Consider the following 23559-nt stretch of genomic DNA (forward strand, 5'->3'; position numbering starts at 1 on the left):
TTATTTTGCTTTATGACTAGTATTCCTGTTTAATTTAAAGCTTTAGAATTTTATTATATACTACCCTGTCTGCAAAAATGGAGATTTGGGGCTCGAACTAAACATAAACTAACACAACAAGCTTTTGCTGTGGGACTAGACTGATTTGGGTGCAGAGTTGGGCAAAATGTAATCGACTGACGATTAACGATTAAAATTAACCGACTTAATCGCGAGCAACGATTAAAAGTGACGATTAATTAATTTTAGTCGAAAAGCTCCGACTAATATTGTCACGATTAAATTAATCGTCGACTAATTACCGGCGATTAATTTTTTTAATCGATTAATTAGTTCGATTAATTTTCTCTCGATTAATTTTAGCAATAAATATGGTCTTTTTAACCGACTTTAATTCGTCTGAAACATTTATAAATAATATAAGTAACAGACGAATTTTTATGTATGTTCACTTGGAGACTATTAATTTCGACCGTCTTCGAATTTTGTTTTTGTTTGAAAAGGGATGTTTTAGAGTTCGTCCCATTTTGTTATCAATAAAATACTGAAATCGCTATAGGCATACCTAAAGCAAAATTATCATTTTTTTAAACAAACACGTGCATTTGCTCTCGAAAGGTACTTACTATTGTGCGAATTATATAGACCGGCTGACGAAAATATAATAATGGCATTTTAAGCTCTGTAGGCAATTTTTTTTGTTAAAGGTTGTTCTTATCTCGGGTTATGTTGACAGTTCTTAAGGTCGTATAACAATGGCAAATTATGGATAAACGGATTGTTATCTATTTTGCAATTTCTAGTCCTGTGTAAACAATAAAACAAACCGACAAAGAGTACGTATGCTTAGTATTTTATGTCACTGTATTATATGCCACGTGTTATTAGTTTCTCAACTTACCCAGGTGTTTAACCCTTAAATGCATGATTTTGTGTTTTTGCCGGAAATTAATATATGTATCACATAATTGTTTCCTGATTCTAGGAAAAATGGTAAAAAAAATATAGCATCGATTTTTACTGCGAAAGTGCGAAATCAGTGTTGGAAGTTGCATAGGCTAAATCATATTTTATGTAAATATATAATTACATACTAGTAAGAGATATAGGAAAAATCTTACTGCCATCAGAAAGGTATACTATTTGTGATATTCCTATGATAAATTCTTGAAATATAAAATTATTACAAACCCCGAAAAATGTGCCCAAAATCACATTGTAAGTAATTACTGCATTGACAAGTTGAAACCTTATAGAAAACAACTGATAAGAGGTAAGTAATGTGTTTGCTCTTTCATACACATACGTCGTTCTCTTTCTAATTTTTATACCTGCGCTACAAGCCCTAAACCCTTACCTATAGTTAGTTTTTTTTAGCATTAGAAATTAGGTAAACAATCTTGATGTGTCTTTTAATTGAAAAACACATTTTAAAAATAAGTTACGGCAAATATGAAACAATTATGAATCTAATACGATCATCTATATTCTTCTGCTTTCGTAAGTAATAGTTACTGATTTTTAAAAAGCGTTTTTCAATTAAAAGACATTTCAAGATCGCTTACCTTCTTGCAAGTTCTTTCTAATGCTAAAAAAACGAACTATAGAGATGCCGCGCTAAGTTATCCGCATTATTATAGTAACCAATGTAACCATCTTATATTATTGAAGCACATTTATAACACTGGAATGGTTTTTAATGTGTACGCAAGAAGTTTTGATTTTTAGTTACATACAAAAATGACCACCTGTCTACTTTCAATCGAGAGTTAATCGAGAAATTTAATCGATTAATATTAAGATTAATTCAATTTCAATCGTATGTTAGGTCGACTAAATTAATCGCGATTAAATTAATCGCCGATTAATTTTGACGATTAACTTTTTTAATCGATTGATTAGTCGATTAAAAAGTTAATCGATTAATGCCCATCTCTGTTTGGGTGTAACAACCTGTAACTCGTAATATTGTAGTATTTTATGCAACTGCTACATGATGAAAGGCATTAAAATACGAATGTATGAAACGAGCTGAAAGCGAGTAAATCATTACAAATGTTGTATTACCTAATTATGTACACTGTTTACTCATACATAATATTATAAGCTCTCTATAATGTGTTCAGGGAGCGCATGTTACGGCCGCCAGCATTTAATCGCACACTCAATAAAACTTCATCTTGACCTCTCGACTGATATGTATACTAGAAATGAGGTCAAATCAAATTCCTTTATTTTTCAGAGGTATTCGATATTTGAACATCATTATTAAATCGATGTCGACATTAATATTACACAATATTCGAGATTTTAAGAAAATATGGGAAATATGTTGTAATAATATAACCGTTTGTCTTGAACGCATCAAAGAGGGTTTATGATGATATTATGTGAAGAATAGTTTAGGTACATAAAATAATACGATTGACTATTTACGTATTTAAAAACTTCAATTCCCAATAACCCAAGTAAATTTTGACTAAATAGCATTATCATTTAAAACTCATCCCATTCGCAGAGAGTTTATTTGTATTCCCACATTTTCCTTCACGTAACGATGTAAAATCAATAAAAAACAGCAGAAATTAGATCCAATAACGTCAATCTATTTAGATTTCTGTGAATAAGGGCTGATTTAGACGGCGCGTGAACTCGCATGCGATTTTAGTTACATTACGGACTGTGGATTACGTCCAATTCAACCGACCAATCAAAACCCGCAATGGTATGAAACTCGCATGCGAGTTCTCGCATCGTCTAAATCGGCCTTAAGGAAACGTATAAAACTCATTAGGTAGGCGTATGTCGCGTGCACGTCAGTATCGATGCTCAGAAGGGAAAGGTAATAAGCGACTAGGGGAGGGGAACCTAAAGCATTGTTTTATGGCGAAAGTCAAACGGCCCTATTCGAACTTTAAGATACGTCAGTTAATAGAACTAGAAAAGATATGGATTAGATATATGTCAGTGTCAAATGTGACGTTTCTTCAAACAAATACGTCACTTTTGACACTGACACATCTAATCCATATCGTTTCTAGATCTATTAATTGACGTATCTTAAAGTTAGAATCCGGCAGAAAGTATGCTTAACGAAGATCAAAGTAACAACGATTCTTTGAGTTTCATCGATATAGCAAACTTCCTAATACCTGTCATTAAAATTTGCAACTTGTAATACCTATTAGCAAAAAGAATAGATAGTATAGAGGGGTCCTGTCAAAGTAAATTTTGTAGTCACGGTACATTTACTGCCATCTATCGACACACGATTAAAACTTAAAATAAAATTGAAAATGTATAAATGAATTAAAATATGTTTACGGATATATGATTATTAATTTTTATTGTTCCACAATGACCCATGTTCTTTCACTGATACGTGTTAAAATTGTTAAATATCAAACGGTGTCGCCAACGCCATCTAAACGACAATAGACCAAAGGTATATGGCGCCATCTATTCGACAGTGACTTTTGCTTGACATCCGAGGCACGTTTTTTTCTTAGACTTTATTTATCTTATACGGAGTTATATATATCTCTGCTATTAGCTAGGTAGACCACATAGGTATTATAAACTTGTCGTCGTAAAGTTGTCGCTTATGGCATCTTTCCATTAATGTAGCGAAATGGCGTGAGAGTAAGAAATAAAACAGCGAACGAGTTCATTTGCTCGTAATAAAAGCAATCAAACTATTAATTGGGTAGCAAAACGTCGCGCTCACCGACAATGTACAACAACACTTCCTTTCAGTTTCAGTTTTATTTCAGTTTATAACAACACTTCCTTTTAGAAAAATGGCTTCCAATAAAGGACCCCGCAGCAAACATAGGGAAAAAGTGGTTTCAGTTAAATCTCACCAAATTTTTGTATGATGTTCATTTGGCTCTCCTGATTATTTTTTTGTATGGGCACAATTCTCTCAGAAGTATACTTAAATATATACTTGATTATTTCTGAAAGTATACTTCTGAGAGAGTTGTGCCCATACAAAAAAATAATCAGGAGAGCCAAATTAACATCATACTAAAATTTCGTGAGATTTAACTGAAACCACTTTTTCCCTATGTTTGCTGCGGGGTCCTTTATGATGTTTACGCCAAAGTTCAAAGTTGCTTATAGAGCATTACGTTATTCGGTAGGTAGTTGCTGGACTTCACAAATAGCCATGAATGCCACGATGGATTGCTGGATATTGAATGAAAAATGGTTAGACGTGTTTCAAGATTGATTCATTCAATCATTAAGCGCGCACTGTGTGGACATCTAGCCGAAGGGTGCGGTGTTTCGGCGGTTCCGGGGCAACCTGTTTCGACAGGTTCAGGTTGAATTCGTTCAACGCCGACGACGCTACGACGGAGCCACGCTGTAACGTCGTCACCCAAATTCAATGTTTATAAAATGCGTATTTTGTTTTTATGTATATAGATTTTTTTGTATTGTATTTTATATTGTAGTTTCACTGTTCCTAGGTTTTTACTGTCAAGCTGTGCGCCAAAGGAATAAATAATAGCTACATGCTTCCACGTTACTATACCGCATAATAAATGAAATAAAACAAGTGAAAGAAATGTGTCGAGTATGCGCTTTATTTCTAGCAATGAGGATTTAATAAAACTATACTAATAGTGTAGATGTAGAAAAAAAATCTCGTTTTCACATTTACACACAAATCCCTTGAAATCATTACAAATGAAACATTACCTGGAGACAGCAGCAGCTTTAAATCTTTTATTTTACTTACCTGCTTCGTTTAACACGGGGAAATCCTTTCCCGGCCATTTTGTACCTTTTTCGGTACAAATCCAGCTTTTCTCGCCTGTCCTCGGCAAAAAGAAGGTGTTGAACGACACCGGGGTTTCCATTTGTCTTCTGGACTGGAGTGGCATTCTTACTTCAAAAATTTCATTGTGATCGGGTATAATTGTCTACTGAGGGTTGTACACTGAGGTTTTTTATTTGTACCATTGTAATCCTTATTAGTCGTGTGGTGTAGGCCTGTAGGCCTCTCGCTCGCCCTTATTGACTACATGATTCTGTACGGATATGACGGTCGTTTTTGTCTACGTGACAGCGTGATAAAACGGTGTCCGACACTTTCTATTCCATGGTGTTAAAAAGTGACAGTTATTTTATAACGTGGATAAAGATGGATGAAGCCATCCATAATAGGCCGGCTGATTTCATTTCGCGTACATCAATCAACGTCAAGGTCGTATCGAAACAAGATGAAAACCATGACAAATTGTTAAATCAGAATTGGCATATTTTTTGTACACAAAAAATGACTCAAACAGCCTCTCTAAAAGCATACACCACCTCCGCTCTGTCGGGTAAAAAGTACAAATAAAAAGACACGTAGCGGTTGCAGAATAAAAGCCGTCACGACGCATCTGCATTTCAATGCAACGCTCAAACGCAACGAAATGCACTCTGCACTATCCAATATTGCTGAATAAAGTCATGTAGTCAAAGGAAAATTTACATTTTAGTCCGCAGATGTTCTTGATTTAATAATAACTGCGCAAGTGTATCTTGGCCGTCAATATGGGTGTACGTTTAATATTACCAGAGATCCCGTATAAGATAACTACAGTCTGAGAAAAAAACGTGCCTCGGAAATCAAGAAAAAGTCATTCTCGAATAGATGGGGCGCACACACCTTTGGCCTATCCTCGGCTAGACGTTGACGACACCGTTTGATATTTAATTTAACAATTTTAACACAATATATCAGTGAAAGAACATGGGTCAGCATGGAACAATAAAAATTAAAAATCATTTATCCGTAAACATATTTTGATTAATTTATACACTTTCAATTTTATATTTAGTTTTAATCGTGTGTCAATAGATGGCAGTAAATGTACCGTGACTACAAAATTTACTTTGGCATTAGCCCTCTATACTATCTATTCTCTTTGATATTACTCACTATACCCCTAGTGTAAATTTCATTCGATAGCGTGACGTGACACACGTATAATTTAGTATGGGAATTAGAGTTTCCAAAACATACCGCTTGGCGCACTGTTCATCCCATACAAAAATATACATCTCTTTACCCTGTCGAATGAAATTTACAGATTAAGTTACCGTTCGGACTTATACTACACATCATCAACAAAACATAAAAAAAAAACTTAGTAATATTCATATACCTAAATTACAATGCAATACAATACAAATACTAAAGAGTATTTGCACACCTCATTACAGAAAACAATACAAATAATACAGTAAGAAGAGGTTAAACAACAGGCGGTCTTATTGCTAAAAAGCGGAAACCTAATTACCTAAAAAGTTGTGCAATATTTCGTTAAGTCGGGAATATAACGCGGGAATTTCTCAAGAGCGGATTACTATTAGAAATACCCTCCATATTTGGATGTACGCGCTGTTTCTGAGCATAAAATACGAGGTTTTATGTACGAGGGAGTAAAAATGTTATTGTTCAGTTGTACTGGATTGAGGAAAGTAGGACATCTAGAGTTTTGGCAACTTTGGTTATTTTATTATAATTTAACAAAATGGGACTTATAATTAATATATGAATTATACGCGAATTCATATATTTGCGTATTATTTTATGTAGTATCTTATCCACATATATGTGCACAATTAAACATCGTTAGGTATGTGTCGACCGAGTGATATCATCATCATCATCTCAGCCATAAGACGTCCACTGCTGAACATAGGCCTCCCCCTTGGACCTCCATACGTGCCGGTTGGAAGCGACCCGCATCCAGCGTCTTCCGGCGACCTTAACAAGATCGTCTGTCCATCTTGTGGGTGGACGTCCTACGCTGCGCTTGCTAGTCCGTGGTCTCCACTCGAGCACTTTTCGACCCCGTCGGCCATCTTCTCTGCGTGCAATGTGGCCTGCCCATTGCCACTTCAGCTTGCTAATCCGGTGGGCTATGTCGGTGACTTTAGTTCGTCTACGGATCTCCTCATTTCTGATTCGATCACGTAGAGAAACTCCGAGCATAGCCCTCTCCATAGCTCGTTGAGCGACTTTGAGTTTTGAGATGAGGCCGATAGTGAAAGACCACGTTTCGGAGCCGTAAGTCATTACTGGTAACACACATTGATTAAAGACTTTCGTCTTGAGGCACTGAGGTATGTCGGACGAAAAGACATTACGTAGTTTCCCGAACGCTGCCCAACCGAGTTGGATTCGGCGGTTGACCTCTTTCTCGAAGTTGGACCTACCTAATTGGACTACTTGTCCTAGGTAGATGTACGAGTCAACAACTTCGAGTACCGAGTTCCCAACAGAGACTGGGATGGGCACAACATTGGCATTTGACATAAGTTTCGTCTTGTCCATGTTCATTTTCAAGCCCACCCGTTGTGAAACTCGGTTGAGGTCATCGAGCATCATGCTGAGTTCCTCCATCGACTTTGCCATGACTACGATATCATCGGCAAACCGAAGGTGAGTGATGTATTCGCCGTTGATGTTGATGCCAAGTCCTTCCCATTCCAGGAGCTTGAAGGCGTCTTCCATTACGGCAGTAAACAGTTTCGGAGAGATAACGTCTCCCTGCCTTACGCCTCTTCGCAATGCTCGCAATAATCGCTCTGCTCCTGTACTCGGACCGACATGGTGGCGTTACTATACAAACACTTCAACACTTCGATGTACCGATAGTCAATATGGCATCGCTGAAGAGACTCAAGCACCGCCCATGTTTCCACCAAATCGAAGGCTTTCTCATAGTCCACAAACGCTAAGCATAATGGCAAGTTATACTCTTCGGTCTTCTGTATAACTTGCCGCAGCGTATGGATGTGGTCTATGGTACTATAGCCTTTTCGGAAACCGGCTTGTTCGGGAGGCTGGAAGTCATCAAGTCTGTGTTTGAGATGGTTCGTGATGACCCTTGAAAACAGCTTATAGACATGGCTCAGAAGCGTGATGGGTCTGTAGTTCTTCAATAGGTTGTTATCACCTTTTTTGAAGAACAGCACCACCTCGCCTCTATTCCATGTTTCAGGCGTTATGCCCTCGGACAAGACGGAATTAAAGAGCTTCTGGAGGACTTTAAGTACCGGTGTTCCACCCGCTCTCAGAAGCTCTGAAGTGATTCCGTCTTTGCCCGGCGCCTTGTTGTTCTTAAGCTGCTTCAGGGCCATCCTAATCTCGTACAGACTGATGTCCGGGATATCTTCGGTATAATGTCGGGACAGCTTGGCTCTTGGATCTCGTACCAAGCTGTCAACGGGCTTTGCGATCGAAGTGTATAACTGTCCATAGAACCTCTCGATCTCACCTAAAACCTCCGCTTTGCTCGACGCTATGCTGCCATCTTCCCGTTTCAACTTTGTCAGCTGGCTTTGCCCAATAGACTTGTCCTTTGCGAACACTTTGGAGCCTTGGTTTCGCTCAATAGTCTCTTTAATACGGTTAGTATTAAAGAGACGCAGATCATGTCGCAAGGACTTAGATATACGTCTATTGAGTTGCCTATATGACTTCGCGTCATCGGGAGACTGCAACTGTAGCGAGCGTCGTTCAGCCATGAGGTTTAAGGTTTGCTCGGTCAATTTCTGAGGTCAACGACCGAGTGATATAGTTTAAATAATTACGTTGATGTCAACTTAAGCCAGTCTTTCTCTGACAAAACCGTCCTAGATTAAGATTAAGTGCCATTTTCGGGAACAATGTATGAAAATGGTAAACGTTTAAATTATAAATTTATTTTCCTGTTTTGGAGGTAGCAAATGTACTGAAATATATCAATATGCAACACTCAACAGTAACTCAGTGGCGTAATGTCTTCTACTTCTCTTTTCACTATGCCGGGGGCAAAGGAGACATCAATTTATATCGGTGTCTCGTGGCTCATACGTCATCCGAGTAGATAAAGCAAGTTATTTTCGTCGGGAAGCCAATTCGAACATATATTTTGACATGAACATGATATCTAAATAAATATACGATTTCCCGAATACGATTTCGTACCTTTTGGCGTCGAGACCCTTGGTCCGTGGGGTCCGAACGCGTATACGCTATTTAAGGAATTATCCGAAAGAATAGCAGACGCCACTGGTGATAGTAGCTGGCTGCTTCCTCGCACAAAGAATAAGTATTCCAATACAGCGAGGAAATGCTGCCAGCATCTACGGCGCCATTCCGCAGGGGAATAGTTTGTAATTATTTATTTTTAGATTTAGTTTTTAAGTTTTATAGGTTAGTTATTTAATTCTGTTTTATTTATAGTTATGATGTCTTTTAGTTATGGACGTTATGGTATACGCATGCATTTCGAACGTATTACCTACATAGATTGTCGCATGCAAGACGTACAAGCGAATGAAAACAAAATGACATCATTCAAATGTTTTGATGTCGAAAAGTCGTTCGAATTGATCTCCAAGTTATTTTCGTCAGGAGTCTCTAAATTTGAGTAGGGATGTCAAATTTAAGTAGATTTGGTTGATGGTATACCTATTGAATATTGTGGACTGCATTGCAATAAAATGTACCATCATGCATCAAACAAGACTTAAAACTTCTTTATGATTCTCCGGTTTATTTCTTACTTTATCTAAACAATGACTTTGACGTGACATAGTGTGAGAAGCCATTACGAACGTCATTTTTTTTGTATTTTGACGATTTTGAATAAGTCAAAATAAGTACATTGGTCCCTGGCTCTATTTGATCCAAGTTGTACCAAGCGAATCAATGTGAATAATAATACCAAAACGCGACAAAATTTTACCCATGTGACTGCATCATTTGAACTTCATACATACCTCTAGAACCATTTTCATTAGTACGGGAATTTCATACCGTAACAATGGCGCATTGACAAAGCAAACGCCGTTAATACAGGCATGGCTCCGGTACATTTTACGCATCGTTTCCAATCAGTACGTGTGATTACACGTATATTAGAAATTTCTAATGGTAACATTCCATTTCTAACCGCAGCTTCATTACTGTCAATTTTACTATGGAAATTGACAATGACAGCGACGCGTTCAGTACCGGTAGTGCAGCTGCGGTTAGAAATGGAATGTTACCATAAGCCAGACCACTGTATTGAGAGCTTTTGAATTGCGTCACAACTATGCATCCAATATTTAGAAGAAGGCGCTTATACAGGGTGTTTGGTACATCGTTTGCCAAATTAAAACGGCAGATAGGTTGAGTCATTTGCTATCTTCTCAGGCCTAAAAATTTTTAATTTGGCGTAATTTTTTTTTTCACTTCTATGCCAGTTTTTCGTAAATTTCAAATGATTACTTGCATAGTAGTAAAAAAAACCATGGCCAATTTTGTTTTTTAGGCATGAGTACATAGCAAATGACTCAACCTATCTGCCGTTTTAATTTGGCAAACGATGTACCAAACACCCGGTATTAAAACAAAAATATTTTCAGAAACTACAAAGCGTCAGGTTGACATACCTAACTGGTAACCTAAGAGCTGGCGACTTCCTCGCACAACGTATCACCACAGAATAACTAATAGTACTACCCTTAACAATAATAATTATAACTATGCTCAGAAAATATTCCTATTAAAACGAACAAAAACTCGGTAGCACCATTGACGCACTTAACATCATTTAAAACCTTCTTCCAATGATGTAAGGACTATAATACCCTGCCATATGAACAACAAACACGTCAAAACTACGCCAAGTTCGTTCATAGTTTATACGCCGCCGCCGCCGAGAAAGGGAGCGCTCAAGTAATTTCCTTGACAAGTTAAACTCTTCCTAAACTTGTAATGTATGTAAAAACTTCGTCGGAAATAGAAACAGGTTGAGACGACGAAGTTAAAGACGTACTGGAGACGTTTACACAAATTGTGTGTCATGTAAGATAAAAAATCGAATTGTTACTTACATTAGTAATTCAGAGCATTTTTTAGGATGTAGTAGGGAATCTTTTCACCAAATTTCAACACACGAAAAAAAATTATAACAAAATTATGTTAGACTGGAATGAAAATTATATTAACTGGTACCAACAAAAATGATAAAAACCTTACTTCAAAATACCTGAAAAGGGTCCATTTACCAACACAATCACGAAATTCAAACATTCCAGCGTATTAATCTCATAAAAATGTTTGCCTTCAAAATCCCAATTAGCGAATCCCGGAATCAAATTAAAAACACTCGCAAGTTAATTACCCCTAATTGATAAAAGTTGTGAGGTAATAGAGGGATTTGCCGGCGATATTAGAATTATCCCGGCTCAGCCCGGGCTTAATTACGTTGGGGATGTCCGGCCTTTTTAAATTTTCGCCATTGGCACTTGTTCGGCGATTATAACTTTTAAGAGAGTAATTAAATAGGTACCAAAGTACCTACAGTCCTCATTTACTTGTATAATCAAGCGAGAAAAAATGTTTTACAGACATAATAAGCCCCAAGTGCGAGTCGGACTCGCCCACCGAGGGTTTCGTAGTTATAGTGGCAATATAAATACGTCATCTGTGACAATTTCAACTAGCTAGCTATCACAGTTCATGAGATACAGCTTGGTGACAGACAGACAGACAGTGGTGTCTTATCGTGTGACTCTTAAATATTTATCTGTCATTTTGACTAATGTATTTGTAAGAATAGGATAAAACATAATTTAACTAAATCAGGTCCATAAAGTTTTATGAATAAGGGAGATACTTACCTATGTTACCGAGAGCGGTTAAAAATACTTTAAAGTTTTTTGTTTAGATGCAGTAGCGAGTACTAACCAAACAAATTAGCATCACGCCAACATAATGACGGTACTGAAGCGAACCGTGTTATTTAATCAAACACGTAAATATTATAATTAGTAAAATGTTAGTTTAAGCGTGCTGGGTTACTGTAGATAAATAAATTACATTTTAATCGCGATTATTATTTTGGTAATACGATAATGAGAACGTTATTTGATTTCACTGTTTGTAGATTTAAATTTTGCACATCTATTATAATAGAATAGAGATAATTGTTAATCGTAAGCCCGTACACAGAAGATAAACTTATACGAAACTTTAAAACATAAGGAGAAAATTCCACGAAATTCAAGCGTTGATCGGGTTGATAAATGTAATGTATGTGTCGGCGGCCGATCGTAAGATCAGGCAGATCGTAATGTTCTTGTGTATTGTTTTGAGGATAGTCACATTAAACCAATATAAAGGTAAGATAGGTTCGTTAGGTTGCTTCAGATGCCCGAAGGGCAAACTGCCCAGATATAGGAGCCCCGCTTAGCGGGGCTCCGTTGACTCAGGGATCCAGTCAAAGATTTTCACGTTTCACGATATGCCTAGGAATTTCACGATATGCCTGATCTTACGATCGGCCGCCGACATATGAATTATACCAAGACAAGCCTGCAACGATTTTGATAGTCGCTTAAAATTGCGTCGCTTAACTTCAAATTCAGGTAAATTCATATGTCAAATTATGCGATTTTGGTATTAAGAAAAGGTAATAGGGTAGATAAGGCCTGATTCGAAACAAATTTGACAAATTCAGAGTGATTTTTCTTGGATATTTTCTAGCTTACTTTATATATACACTACGACATTATAATTATCAGAATCACAAAATTATTATACCAAAAATTTTTTTTTTTATCAATTCTAAGATGATCAAAAAAATCAAATAAACGCCGCCGTCTTTTTAATTAGGCGCCAAATTGCTGTCAAAAACTTGATAAGTATGGAAGAAACTTGCACATAACTAATTTCCAACATAACCTGTTACCTAATATTATACCAATACTGAAAGGTAATTTCATTGCAATATCCATGAAACAATGAGGATCTAGACATATCTTCAAATATCTGGCGTATCAGGAATTTCGTCGATGTGGTGTCAGTTACCGGGCATTGGTTACTTTTCGACAGAGAAATCGACACCAACATCACTAAAAGAAACGGTTCGCAGCTTTAGTTTAATAATGCGGATTTCCAATATTACTTTGATAATATTTGGAGATGATCCACGATGTTTATGAGGCAATCAGCATGCTTAAGCCAGTACCCTCGAAATCGGACCAAAAAACTTGATTCAACAAAGTCCCACAGTATTGACCTATTGAACGGTATGGAGTGGAGTGTCCAAGGAATTAGTTCGTTAAAACAACAAAAACTATATGCAATATAATATTTCAAAATAAACATTGTTCTTGATAGGACTCAAACTAAGAAACTGTCAAAAAACACTGTCGGATGTATGATGGAGGGCATACAACAAAACTAACGACAGGAGCGGGAAGAAATGGAAAATGATGAATTTACTTATAAATAACAATTTTTAAACAAATTTTCAATAAATTATGGAAAAACAAATCTTGATTCAGCTAGCTTCAGTACCATTAATAGGGTTTTCAATTTGGCAGATTGAATTCGAATCAGGCCTTATTTGTTGAGAGGGTCGAATGGAATTACCCGAGTTTAAAGTTAATCAACAATAATAAATACATAAATCAAAATGACAGATAAAGACAAACGGTTCAGAATTAACCTTAGTAGGAAATCCCTTCTCACCCCTACTACGGGGTGAGCTGGGATTTCCTAAAATTTCGTATTTATCTTTAAAGTTGTGAAATGGAACTACACAAAATCGTAAAAAAAAACTAAAATTCAAACGACCGGAACATTTATTATGTATAAAAATCTGTTTTCCATATGTAGAAATAAAGTTTAATCGAGGTTTGAATGTCAGTTTTGTCCCTACTCATCCTATTTTGCGGTACTTTGTTTAATAAGGTAAAATATAGTTGTCATGTTGACAATAAGAAAAGTTTAAGGACAATAAAATCGTCGGGTGACAAGCAAAAGTCACTAACTAACACCATTAAAATTATTGGACAATAAACCGTGTTACAAGTGTAATAAAGTACATTGTTACTTTAATTTTTTGATGGTACTTAGTGACTTTTGCTTGTCACCCGACGAAATAGCCTTGAATATTTCATTGAACACCTTCCAATATTTCCCAAACACAAAAACAGGCTAACCCTACATAACATTCACCCCCCACTTTTCCGCATGGCTCGCCCTATTGTAAGGGCGCTTACACACGAATCGCGACTAATGGTCTGTAAGCCAATGTTTGGTGTAGCGATGCCTTAGTTTTCTTTCTTCTTACCCTTTTTATGAATTATGAATTTCGTGGAATGTTTTATTGGATAAAGGTCAAAGGAATATTATGCTGTTGTTTTATTTAAGAGAAAGGTAAACACATTCTGCCCGGTTCGAACTTTAAGATACACCGCTAATTCATGATTCATTATAACTGTAGGTACTTTATGGTTAATCCTTCGAGTCCTATTAACTACTTTTACCAATCAACTCTTCTTTTTATTACTTCTATCGAACTGAAATTTGAACATAACATAAACAGTCATAAGTTGAATTTCAACTATCTTGAAAATATAACATAGAATAATTGAGTTTATCCACCGTTCGGATCCAGACTACACCTGGATTGCTGCAGCAGTATTGCAGCGCGACATTCCTTCCGGCTGTATTGCTGCCGCAAATGTCAATAATCAGTCAGGAATTTAGATTATAACATTTTGAACAGTATTTCAGTCGGCAATAATGACGCGCTGCAATACCTACTGGAGCAGCGATTATCGCCATCTACAAGCTACTGTTTTTAATACTGGGGATCTCATGTTATTTTCACTGTGACAATACAAAGTTGCACAGAGATCAAAATTCCCAGACAGTAATCCCCAAAACATTGACCCTCTCCTCGCTCTACGTAATAAAGTGCACGTTTGAGATTGCCAGGTGTTCGTGGCATCTTTTCATGGAGGTTAACCACGAGATCATGTGCACAGGTGCTATTCTTTTGTTTAACAAACTTTACGCCTCTGTCTAACCAGTAAATATATTTGTATCTCTTTGGATTTCACGAGATACATGCCGGTCTTTTGATATGTTTGCGTGTGGATATAGATGATATATATCCAACACGTTATAGGCCTCTTGGAGAGTTTTAGTGTCATGTAGAACTGCTGGAAGTATGCATTATTATTAAGGTAGATTCCGTTTGTGACTGCAAATCGAGCGTGGTGGATGATGACACTGTCAAATTATAAAAATAATACCGGGACCGGTTCATGGGTGTCTATTGTTGCACCTGTGAACGGGTTCCAGCAGGCGTTCTACATGACATTAAAGCTCTCCAAGGGGCCTCTACGTGTTGGATCTGTGTCCCCACGCAAGCCTATCAAAAAACCGGGATTATAGGCCCGTGATATCCAAGGAGATAAATTGCGGTGCTTTAGTTGCCGTATTGCTGTCGGGATTAGAAAATTAATTCCGAAATTGAATCTACGCTGCTACCTCAGAGGTTATATTCGGATTGAGACTGCAATAAAGTTACCAGCTGCAGCGTTGTCGTACATCTCTGACAGCATGTCTGCACGAAATATCATTATTTATGCAATATAGATTAAAAAAAAACCAACAGAAGTCTTTTGAACATCATAATAAAATTATAATTAAAATTACCTAAAGGGGCCCACAGATTACCAGTTCGCCTGGCAGTTGTTCGGAGCTGTCAAATGTTGGGTTTAACTGACAGGTCGACATCGTCCAGCGGACTGGCAATCAGTAGGCCCCTTAATGCTTTGCTGCGATTTGAGGAGATTGGACCTTATTGGGAAACTGCATTAAGATCTGCACAATAAGCCCTGCAAGCAACGACAATGGCAGACCAGGTGACTCAAACAGAATGCAATATCGGGGATTGCACGAATTCATTCACGAGACATTACTGTGAAACCTTACTTATTGCAATACTGCTGTTGTAACGCTGGTGTGGTCTGCATCGGAACGGTAACTAAGTTCATGTTTTATTTTCTAACGTATGCCTCGACTGAAAATACTGAAATAAAATTAATTTAACGGTTAAAATCACGTGTTTTTAGTCACTCACGCGACATGTTTGGGAAAGCCTAGGTCTCCATCTTCAAGCACTAACAGTGCATGATTAATAGTGATCACGACGGACGTGCGTTTCCCCGTAAACATGTCACACAAATGATTAAAAACACGTGATTTTAACCGTAAAATTAGCTTATAAGTTATATGGCTAAATAAGGAAGTTATATGACTCACGATAAAGTATCGTCGAGTATTGAAAATTTTAAATTTCATTATTTTTCTGTACAAAATGCAGTAGCGTGCAGAATTAGACAGAGTACCTACTCGTATACCTAACTTTTCCTTCTACAGACAATAGATGTTTAGTAATGTCGAATCATACGAATATTTTAGCATAAAACGCCGACTGTACCAGCTACGGCGATGTACAGTTCGATAAATATTAGCCTGACGTGAGACGTATCCCTCTAGCTGCGTTTAAAAGGCAAGATGCACTTTGCTACGGAGGTTATGGCGATGCCACACCTATATTACGGCAGTAAAAAATAAACTTTTGCGTGTTTTAAGGGATTACTTTCGGAATATAATAAGAACATTACCCAATATTATATAAACAAATTGTTACATTAAAATAAAAATCCTCTTTATTGCACAACCTGAATAAAACATTCACAGAGAGACATACATATAGTCAGACCGTAAAAAGTCTGCAGTGATTTTGATAGCCCTCGTAGTGCCATTTTAAACGTCAAACTTCTATGAAATTATGTCGTATAAATAACTCTTACGCTACGTGGGCTATCATATCCGCTGCAAACTTTTATTGGTGCGACTATAATACATGAAACAAAAGGCGGTCTTATCGCTAAAGAGCGATCTTTTTCAGACAACCTTTATAAATATAGGATTCATTTCTCTTATTAATTACCTTATGTATTATTATTATCAGAATAGAAACTAACGTTATTTAATTTTTGTGCTTGGGTCTCCGTGGAGTTACTTTTTTAGTGTTACCAAGAACTCATCAAGCGTCACCAAACATGCTAAAGTCGGTCCAAGCTAACTCTGCATGCCATTTGCAATGAGAAAATGTGATAATGCCATCATTATTGACGAATTTCTTTAAAAATATGAGTTTTAAAATGGCACTCCCTCGCTTTGTTCCGTTGAAGTCGTTGCAACGTTATAGCTTAGAAGTAACACTCCTGTGACATGTGTGGGATCACCTTAGCTGTATGCCTTATTCATGGGTAGCAAACACGCGTAACTGGGAGCTTACTCCGCCATTTTGAGAAAGCACAACTAATGCTACCTGATTACTGAACAAACAGTTGCATCTAGTATATTTATTTGTATTGTAGGGTAAGGCCCTTCTCTCACGAGACTATTCAAATGCTACGCGACTGAGATGTACAAGCCCTAATATTGTATAAGAGTACGCGTTGACGTCGATAAGAGTACGCGGGTAATGCAATACATTATTTTATTTGCAAAGATTACAAAAGTTTTTTAACAGCAGCGGGTCATGTCTGCCGCATGCATCCGGATAGATGGGCTAGTATAGCCACCAAGTGGATGCCGCAAAAGAAGCGCGGACGTGGCAGGCCCAGACGGAGATGGCGGGACGACTTGGACGCCTTCATCAGTGGCTGGCTGGAGAAGGCACTACAGCGGGAGTTGTGGAAATCAAGGGGAGAAGACTTTGCCCAGCAGTGGGACGCTACAATAGGCTAATAAAAAAACAGCATGCTGGTAGATATAGCGGAGAGATGGGACTGTCCATTTTTAGCCACTGGACATCTTTTTACCATCCCGTGTATCAAGGCCCCAAATAAATCACTAAAAAACTGTAAGACCTAGGTTAAGATGTACTAACTTCAGTATTATAAGTCTGTATATATAACTAACAATCTATGGGCAAACTGGCCAGGAATAAAAAAAAATACCAGCTAAACCACAGACTTTGTTCAGAATGCAGAGTCGTTCTGAGAGAGTCTATGTTCAAAACACTTCCCACCTTCAAGTGAAAAGCAAACAATTTCCAACACTCGCGCCGCCAAGCGTGCCAGTGGCTGCCAAACTGGCGGCCAGCCAGACTTGCCCTCATTAGACACCATTCATGTGCTGCATTCAAACTTTCGTTTTTAATTAGATCTGATTTTAACATGACGAATATCACTCAGTTTTTGTAGATTATGCGTGCTTGAGACTTAAGACATCCTACATACTTTTAAAAGTTGCTTAAAGTTTGAGAAATCAATAATATCACACTGTAGGGATATCATGGTCTTATTTGTCTACGTGACAGCGTGATATTAAGTGTTTGTCTTTCAATACTTTGGTGTTCTAAAGTGACACTTATTTATCACGTAGATAAAGCCATCCACAGTACTCCTACTGGTGATCCTACCGACTGCGCCAATCATCATACCTCTACTAACCCCCTTATTCATAAAAGTTTACTTTATTCATAAAATTACCTTTTATCCCTTTCTTATGAATATATAAGTTAAAATGACAGATAAATACAAATGATTATTAGGTAGCTAATTGAGGTTTGTAGCGCGTTTATGAATAAGCGGGGTATTTTTGTAATGACCGAAATTTACTAGTCCTTATGGCTTTCTAATAAGGTATAATTTTCAAATAAAATTCACTAAATGAAATCGTTATGAATGTGGAAAATCGTGTGGCATAGGTTGTGGTTTCCAGATTTTATTAGGCACTTTGCTCTTCGCATTCATACGTAGATTCCCGACATTAACATTCATAGTTCGCATTCATAATAACATTAGAACTTTTCATAATGGACGTTGTAAGAATGCATTTATGATAAAAGTTCTTAGGATTAAGCTTAGAATATATTTTAAAAGTAGAAAAGTTACTGCTTTGGGTGAGACTTGAACTCACGGCCTCTAGATCGATAATCCAGCGCTCTGCCAACTGAGCCACCAAGACCTCATACAAAGGCAGCGAATCTTTCCTCTATATAGGTCTAGGGGACCCTAGCGACACGATGATGATTACTTGTTCATTCAAATAGTTTTTCTTTATCAAACGACTGATGATCTACATAACTTACGATATGCTGTATAATTTAATAAAATAATCATACACAGATTTAAGTTATACTTTTTCTGATTAACGATAAAAAGAATAATAAACTGCAATGCAGTTATGGTGCATAATTGTTTTCGATCGTACTTACTCGGAAACGTTCATATTAAACATACCAGTTCAGTCAAGCTCAGTAGCTTTTTGTACCGAGACTGAATTAGACACTTTCGTACGTTTCTGTAAAAATACGATGGTAGATAATTATGCACTACAACAAGTACATTCCAACTTGTTTCTGATTGTATCGGGATTATTCTGTCCGCTGTTCTGTGCTGTTCTCGAAAGCAGGGTTCATGTAAGTTGTGGTCGGTGCGGTGTATGTCGGGTTGATGCGTAAACTATCACCTTCCTGAAACAGTCATAGTTATTTATTTAACAAGGGAGCAAAGATATTGTTTCATCATCAACATTATCTCAGCCATAAGACGTCCACTGCTGAACATAGGCCTCCCCCTTATATCGGGGGTGAATGCCATAATCGCCACGCTTGGCAGACGGGTTGGCGATCGCAGTCGAGTACATAGAATTTGAGGGACGCTGCTGCCCGTCCACCGGTGGTCTTGGACGTAGTTTAAGGACATACCCGGGTCCAAAGATATTGTTTATATTGTGATAATTGAGGAAAAGAAAGAATCTTTAATTGTGAAAGTAGACTACCAAAGCGTTGCGAGGGCTTAAAGACACGAGATGTTAACAGCTTCGCTGCCAAATTTTATGCATATATTTTTATTAACATGTTAGGAATCAAACGACTACATATTTTTTTTACAAGTTTAACTTTGTAGGGCAAAGGTCTCAAAAAATACCACCCTGCAATATCATCATTTGTATTTTTTTCAGGTACACAATTTTTAGGACAAGTGATTAGCGATGAGGAAGAATTAAGGTTTTCTTCTGGGTTCTATTGTCCTGTTCCTCCCTATTGCAATAGTAAAGCCAGTGAAAGTGTACGTACCTGTGAAGACTTAAGAAATGCTTCGTACTCTCTTCGATCCCTGGCGTTGGTCAGCAGTTTCCAAGCCAGCAGTGTTGCAATGCCAATAGCTACCAATATTATTACAGATATCACGCCAATATCTAAAAGTTTAATGAACATTAATTACAAAATAGAATGGAATAGAGAATAGAGAGCGTTAATTCGTGACAAAAAAAAAAGGAAACAACAAGTAATACAACAACATAACAGTCACGAAATGGCCCCGACAGCAATGGCCTAGCCAGGCTAGTGCTGATCTTCCGTCGGGGCTATATTTATATATATATATATATATATATACATATATATATATATATATATATATATATATACTTGGGGGATCTCGGAAACGGCTCTAACGATTTCGATGAAATTTGCTATAGGTATGGGGGTTTTTGGGGGCGATAAATTGATATAGCTAATAGGTCTTCTCTCTGAGAAAACGCACATTGTTGAGTTTTTTAATGTTTTCTGAGCAAAGCTCGGTCGCCCAGATATTTAAATCAAAAATACTTACACATTTGACTCTGCGCACAACTCGTGTCCAATACCACAAGTGTCATGGTATTATTATCATTATAAACATATTTAAAGTCTGAATAGCATCCAAAATTAACTTGAATATGAGTACAATTCTGCCACGTAGTATTTACACCATTCATATCAACGAATTCAGTGTCTTGCACAAATAATGTGTCTCCACAGACATGTTGGCATGATCCGCCTTCGTTCAAGCAATTTATGCAAGGTATGAGGTGCCTGCACTGTTTGCTATGGCAGTCGTCGCATTGGGTCTGTTTGCAGAAGTCATAGCTGTCATAGGTGCGAGCGTCCCATTTGGCTGGAGGGTCGCAGGCGCAAATACCGCAGACGCAGTGGCCCCTGTTGTTGCATTCCTAGGACAAAAATAAGCTCTTTGTTCAACAACTACTGTCGCATTCCTAGGACCATAATAGGCTCTCTGTTCAACAACCACTGAGAACAGCAGGCTCTTAAGTAAATTAATTTAGATAAGCCTGATGTTAACAGTACCTAAGTAGTTTTAAAAACAATGTTAACCCTACAAGGCATACAGTTCCATATATGGCACAACCGAAATATGTGCGAATTGCGTCTAGATTCAGGTAGGCAGCGACATCTGTTATACCTTGAAGGTTACTTTACACTCAAGGCTACTATAATAGTTCGGCGTGTTGCCGCTAGGTAGCAGTAAATATCCATGGTGACGGACAATCGGTCAAATTTCGGGAGTTGGTGCAAAAATCAGTTTTGAGAAGTTTCGAAGTGCGACAAAAAAATCATTTTAAAGTTAAAGAATAAGAAAAAATATATATTGTGACTGTTAATCTGTATATTACTCAATGGTAAGTTTAATTTTATAGTTTTGCAACGTTTAGATAGCGTCAAGCAATATTTTTCAAACGTTCCCGATATGGCACACCATGCATTGAGGTTCATATTGCTTACACAAAACAAGTAAGGAACGCTTGCACCTGGCCGAGTCTTTATTACGTTAGCATAAGTTTTAGTTTGGCGTAATCTGTAGGAACGGTTATTTATTAGTGATGTACCGACTATTGATTTGGCCGACTAGCCGACTAGCCGACTAATCGGCGCTCGAATGGCCGATTAGTCGGCCGACTAGTCGGCTAGTCGGCCAGATCATTAGTTTCGTATAATTTCAGGTGAAAAACAATAGTTTTGCTCCTTTGGTTGCGCTATTCATCATATATTATTAGCTTAGCTAACAGGTGTTCTCTACAGGTTCAAAGACCTATCACAAGAATCCTCGTTCGATTTCTGTATTTCTTTTATTTTGCGATCCTGAGCAGACCGTCAGTATAACTTGTAGGAGGTATTTCCAAGGCTCTATTTCCCGTACGTAGTCGCCAGTTAAGAACCTATCACCTATGGTCAGCGTCTTTACGAGATTACGAGCAACGTGCCCTGTTTATAAGTCTCTAAATTTTGCAATAACATTAACAGTTCCCCATGGCTCCACCATTAAAAAAAAACAAAAACGGAATAATAATAAAATCATTTAACTTTAGAACATGGCCATGAATTTACACGAGAATCAGTTGAGATCGACAACACGAGAGGAAAACACCAGCCCACCAACATACGATGACGATCAAATGGCCAAATTATATGAACAAAAGTTTTTGTCTGCACCCTGAATAGGTATTTTGGTAAAATAGACACAAAACATATGGCAAATATTGACTGTTGATTTCTTTTTTTTTCTGTTTTCTTTCACTAATAAAGTGCCGACTAATCGGCCATTTTTGCCGACTAGTCGCCGACTAATCGCCAACTACAAATGTGGCCGGATAGTCGGCTTTCCCGACTAGTCGGCGACTAGTCAGCGTACATCCCTATTATTTATGGTTTTACGGCACACTCACGTTAAAATATGTATACATTTGAGAACTTCTGTCCAAGGCATAAGGCTCAAAATCGTTAACCTTTGTTTAGAGCTCACAACAGCTGATTAATTAATAATTATGAACAGTTTTTAGACGATGCGAAAGTAAATCCTTACGGAATGCAGATAATGAGCATTATTTATCATTTTTATCAATCCTTTGCAAGTAAAGATGATCGGGATCTGGATGATGGGATATTACAGTGCCGATAGTGAATTCGTCTTTGAAATAATGCGGGCAACAATAAATCAGGCTTCTGAAGAATTTAGCGACTCAGAAAATAGTCGGTCGTCATGTCCTGAGTTAGTTGAGCTGACGCCAGTTACATATGACTTATTTTTAACTATATCACAACTCCATACATCGGAATCACCTGTCAGAATTTCGGAGTTGGTATCAAGTTCAATAATAGGTCACCAATGTGTTCCATGATCATCTGCACGTCCTACACTTTAATTCTGTAAAGTCAACCTACAATACCAGAAGTTTTTGTAATGCTGATGCTGGTAATACATCACCAGTAGAGCTTCAAGCTGGCCTCATCAGGACTAAGTAAAATTACTAAAATCTCGTCAAAACATCATTCAAGGCCGCTAAATCCACAAAAGTCACTTAAAAGCAATCCACATCCATAAAAACTGTTGATAGCATTACAAAAAGAAATGGAATATGTAAAAACGAAAATGTGCCATATATTTTTAAATGTATATACTCTATACCTTAATGCATGGTGTTCCACATATGGAACACAGATAAAAAACCTTCTTTTTTCAAAAAAAAGGCGTTGGGTATTTTTTTTATTATTTTTCCCTAATAGTAAACACATATATTTATCACATATAATTTTATTTCCATAAACAAAAAAGTCATGCATTGTAGGGTTAAGTTTTGGATACCAATTTTTCTGATCACTCCATTTTTGATGCAAAACGTGTTTGACGATGTATTTACCATCGTCCACACTGTTAACTGACAGTTCGTAAATAAGCCATAAGCTCTACCGATGGACTGTTAAGAGTGTTCCTGTTTGCACAGTCACATCCAGGCCTAGTTTAATCAAATATCATTTATTATCAGGCAACTAAGGCCCATAGATACATACCTTACAAACTAACATACATACAATAGTAAAATCTTACAAGCTAAAAAATTATTTAGGCGAC

General features: G+C 37.3%; 1 protein-coding gene across 2 annotated transcripts in view; it reads right to left on the reverse strand.

Moving 5' to 3' along the window:
- Positions 1–18994: 18994 nt before the first annotated feature.
- The window catches only part of LOC134663425 (integrin beta pat-3-like), a 44503-nt gene continuing 39938 nt past the window's right edge, over positions 18995–23559 (reverse strand). For both annotated transcript variants that reach the window (XM_063519790.1, XM_063519791.1), the window contains exons 7-9: positions 20485–20863; positions 19947–20068; positions 18995–19340 (exon numbers count right to left, since the gene is read on the reverse strand). In XM_063519790.1, coding sequence (XP_063375860.1) covers positions 19242–19340; positions 19947–20068; positions 20485–20863 — 600 coding nt within the window. In that variant the 3' untranslated portion in view covers positions 18995–19241. The remainder of the gene's footprint in view (positions 19341–19946; positions 20069–20484; positions 20864–23559) is intronic.

This window comes from Cydia fagiglandana, chromosome 4 (genome assembly GCF_963556715.1).
Source record: "Cydia fagiglandana chromosome 4, ilCydFagi1.1, whole genome shotgun sequence".
NCBI classification, from domain to species: domain Eukaryota; kingdom Metazoa; phylum Arthropoda; class Insecta; order Lepidoptera; family Tortricidae; genus Cydia; species Cydia fagiglandana.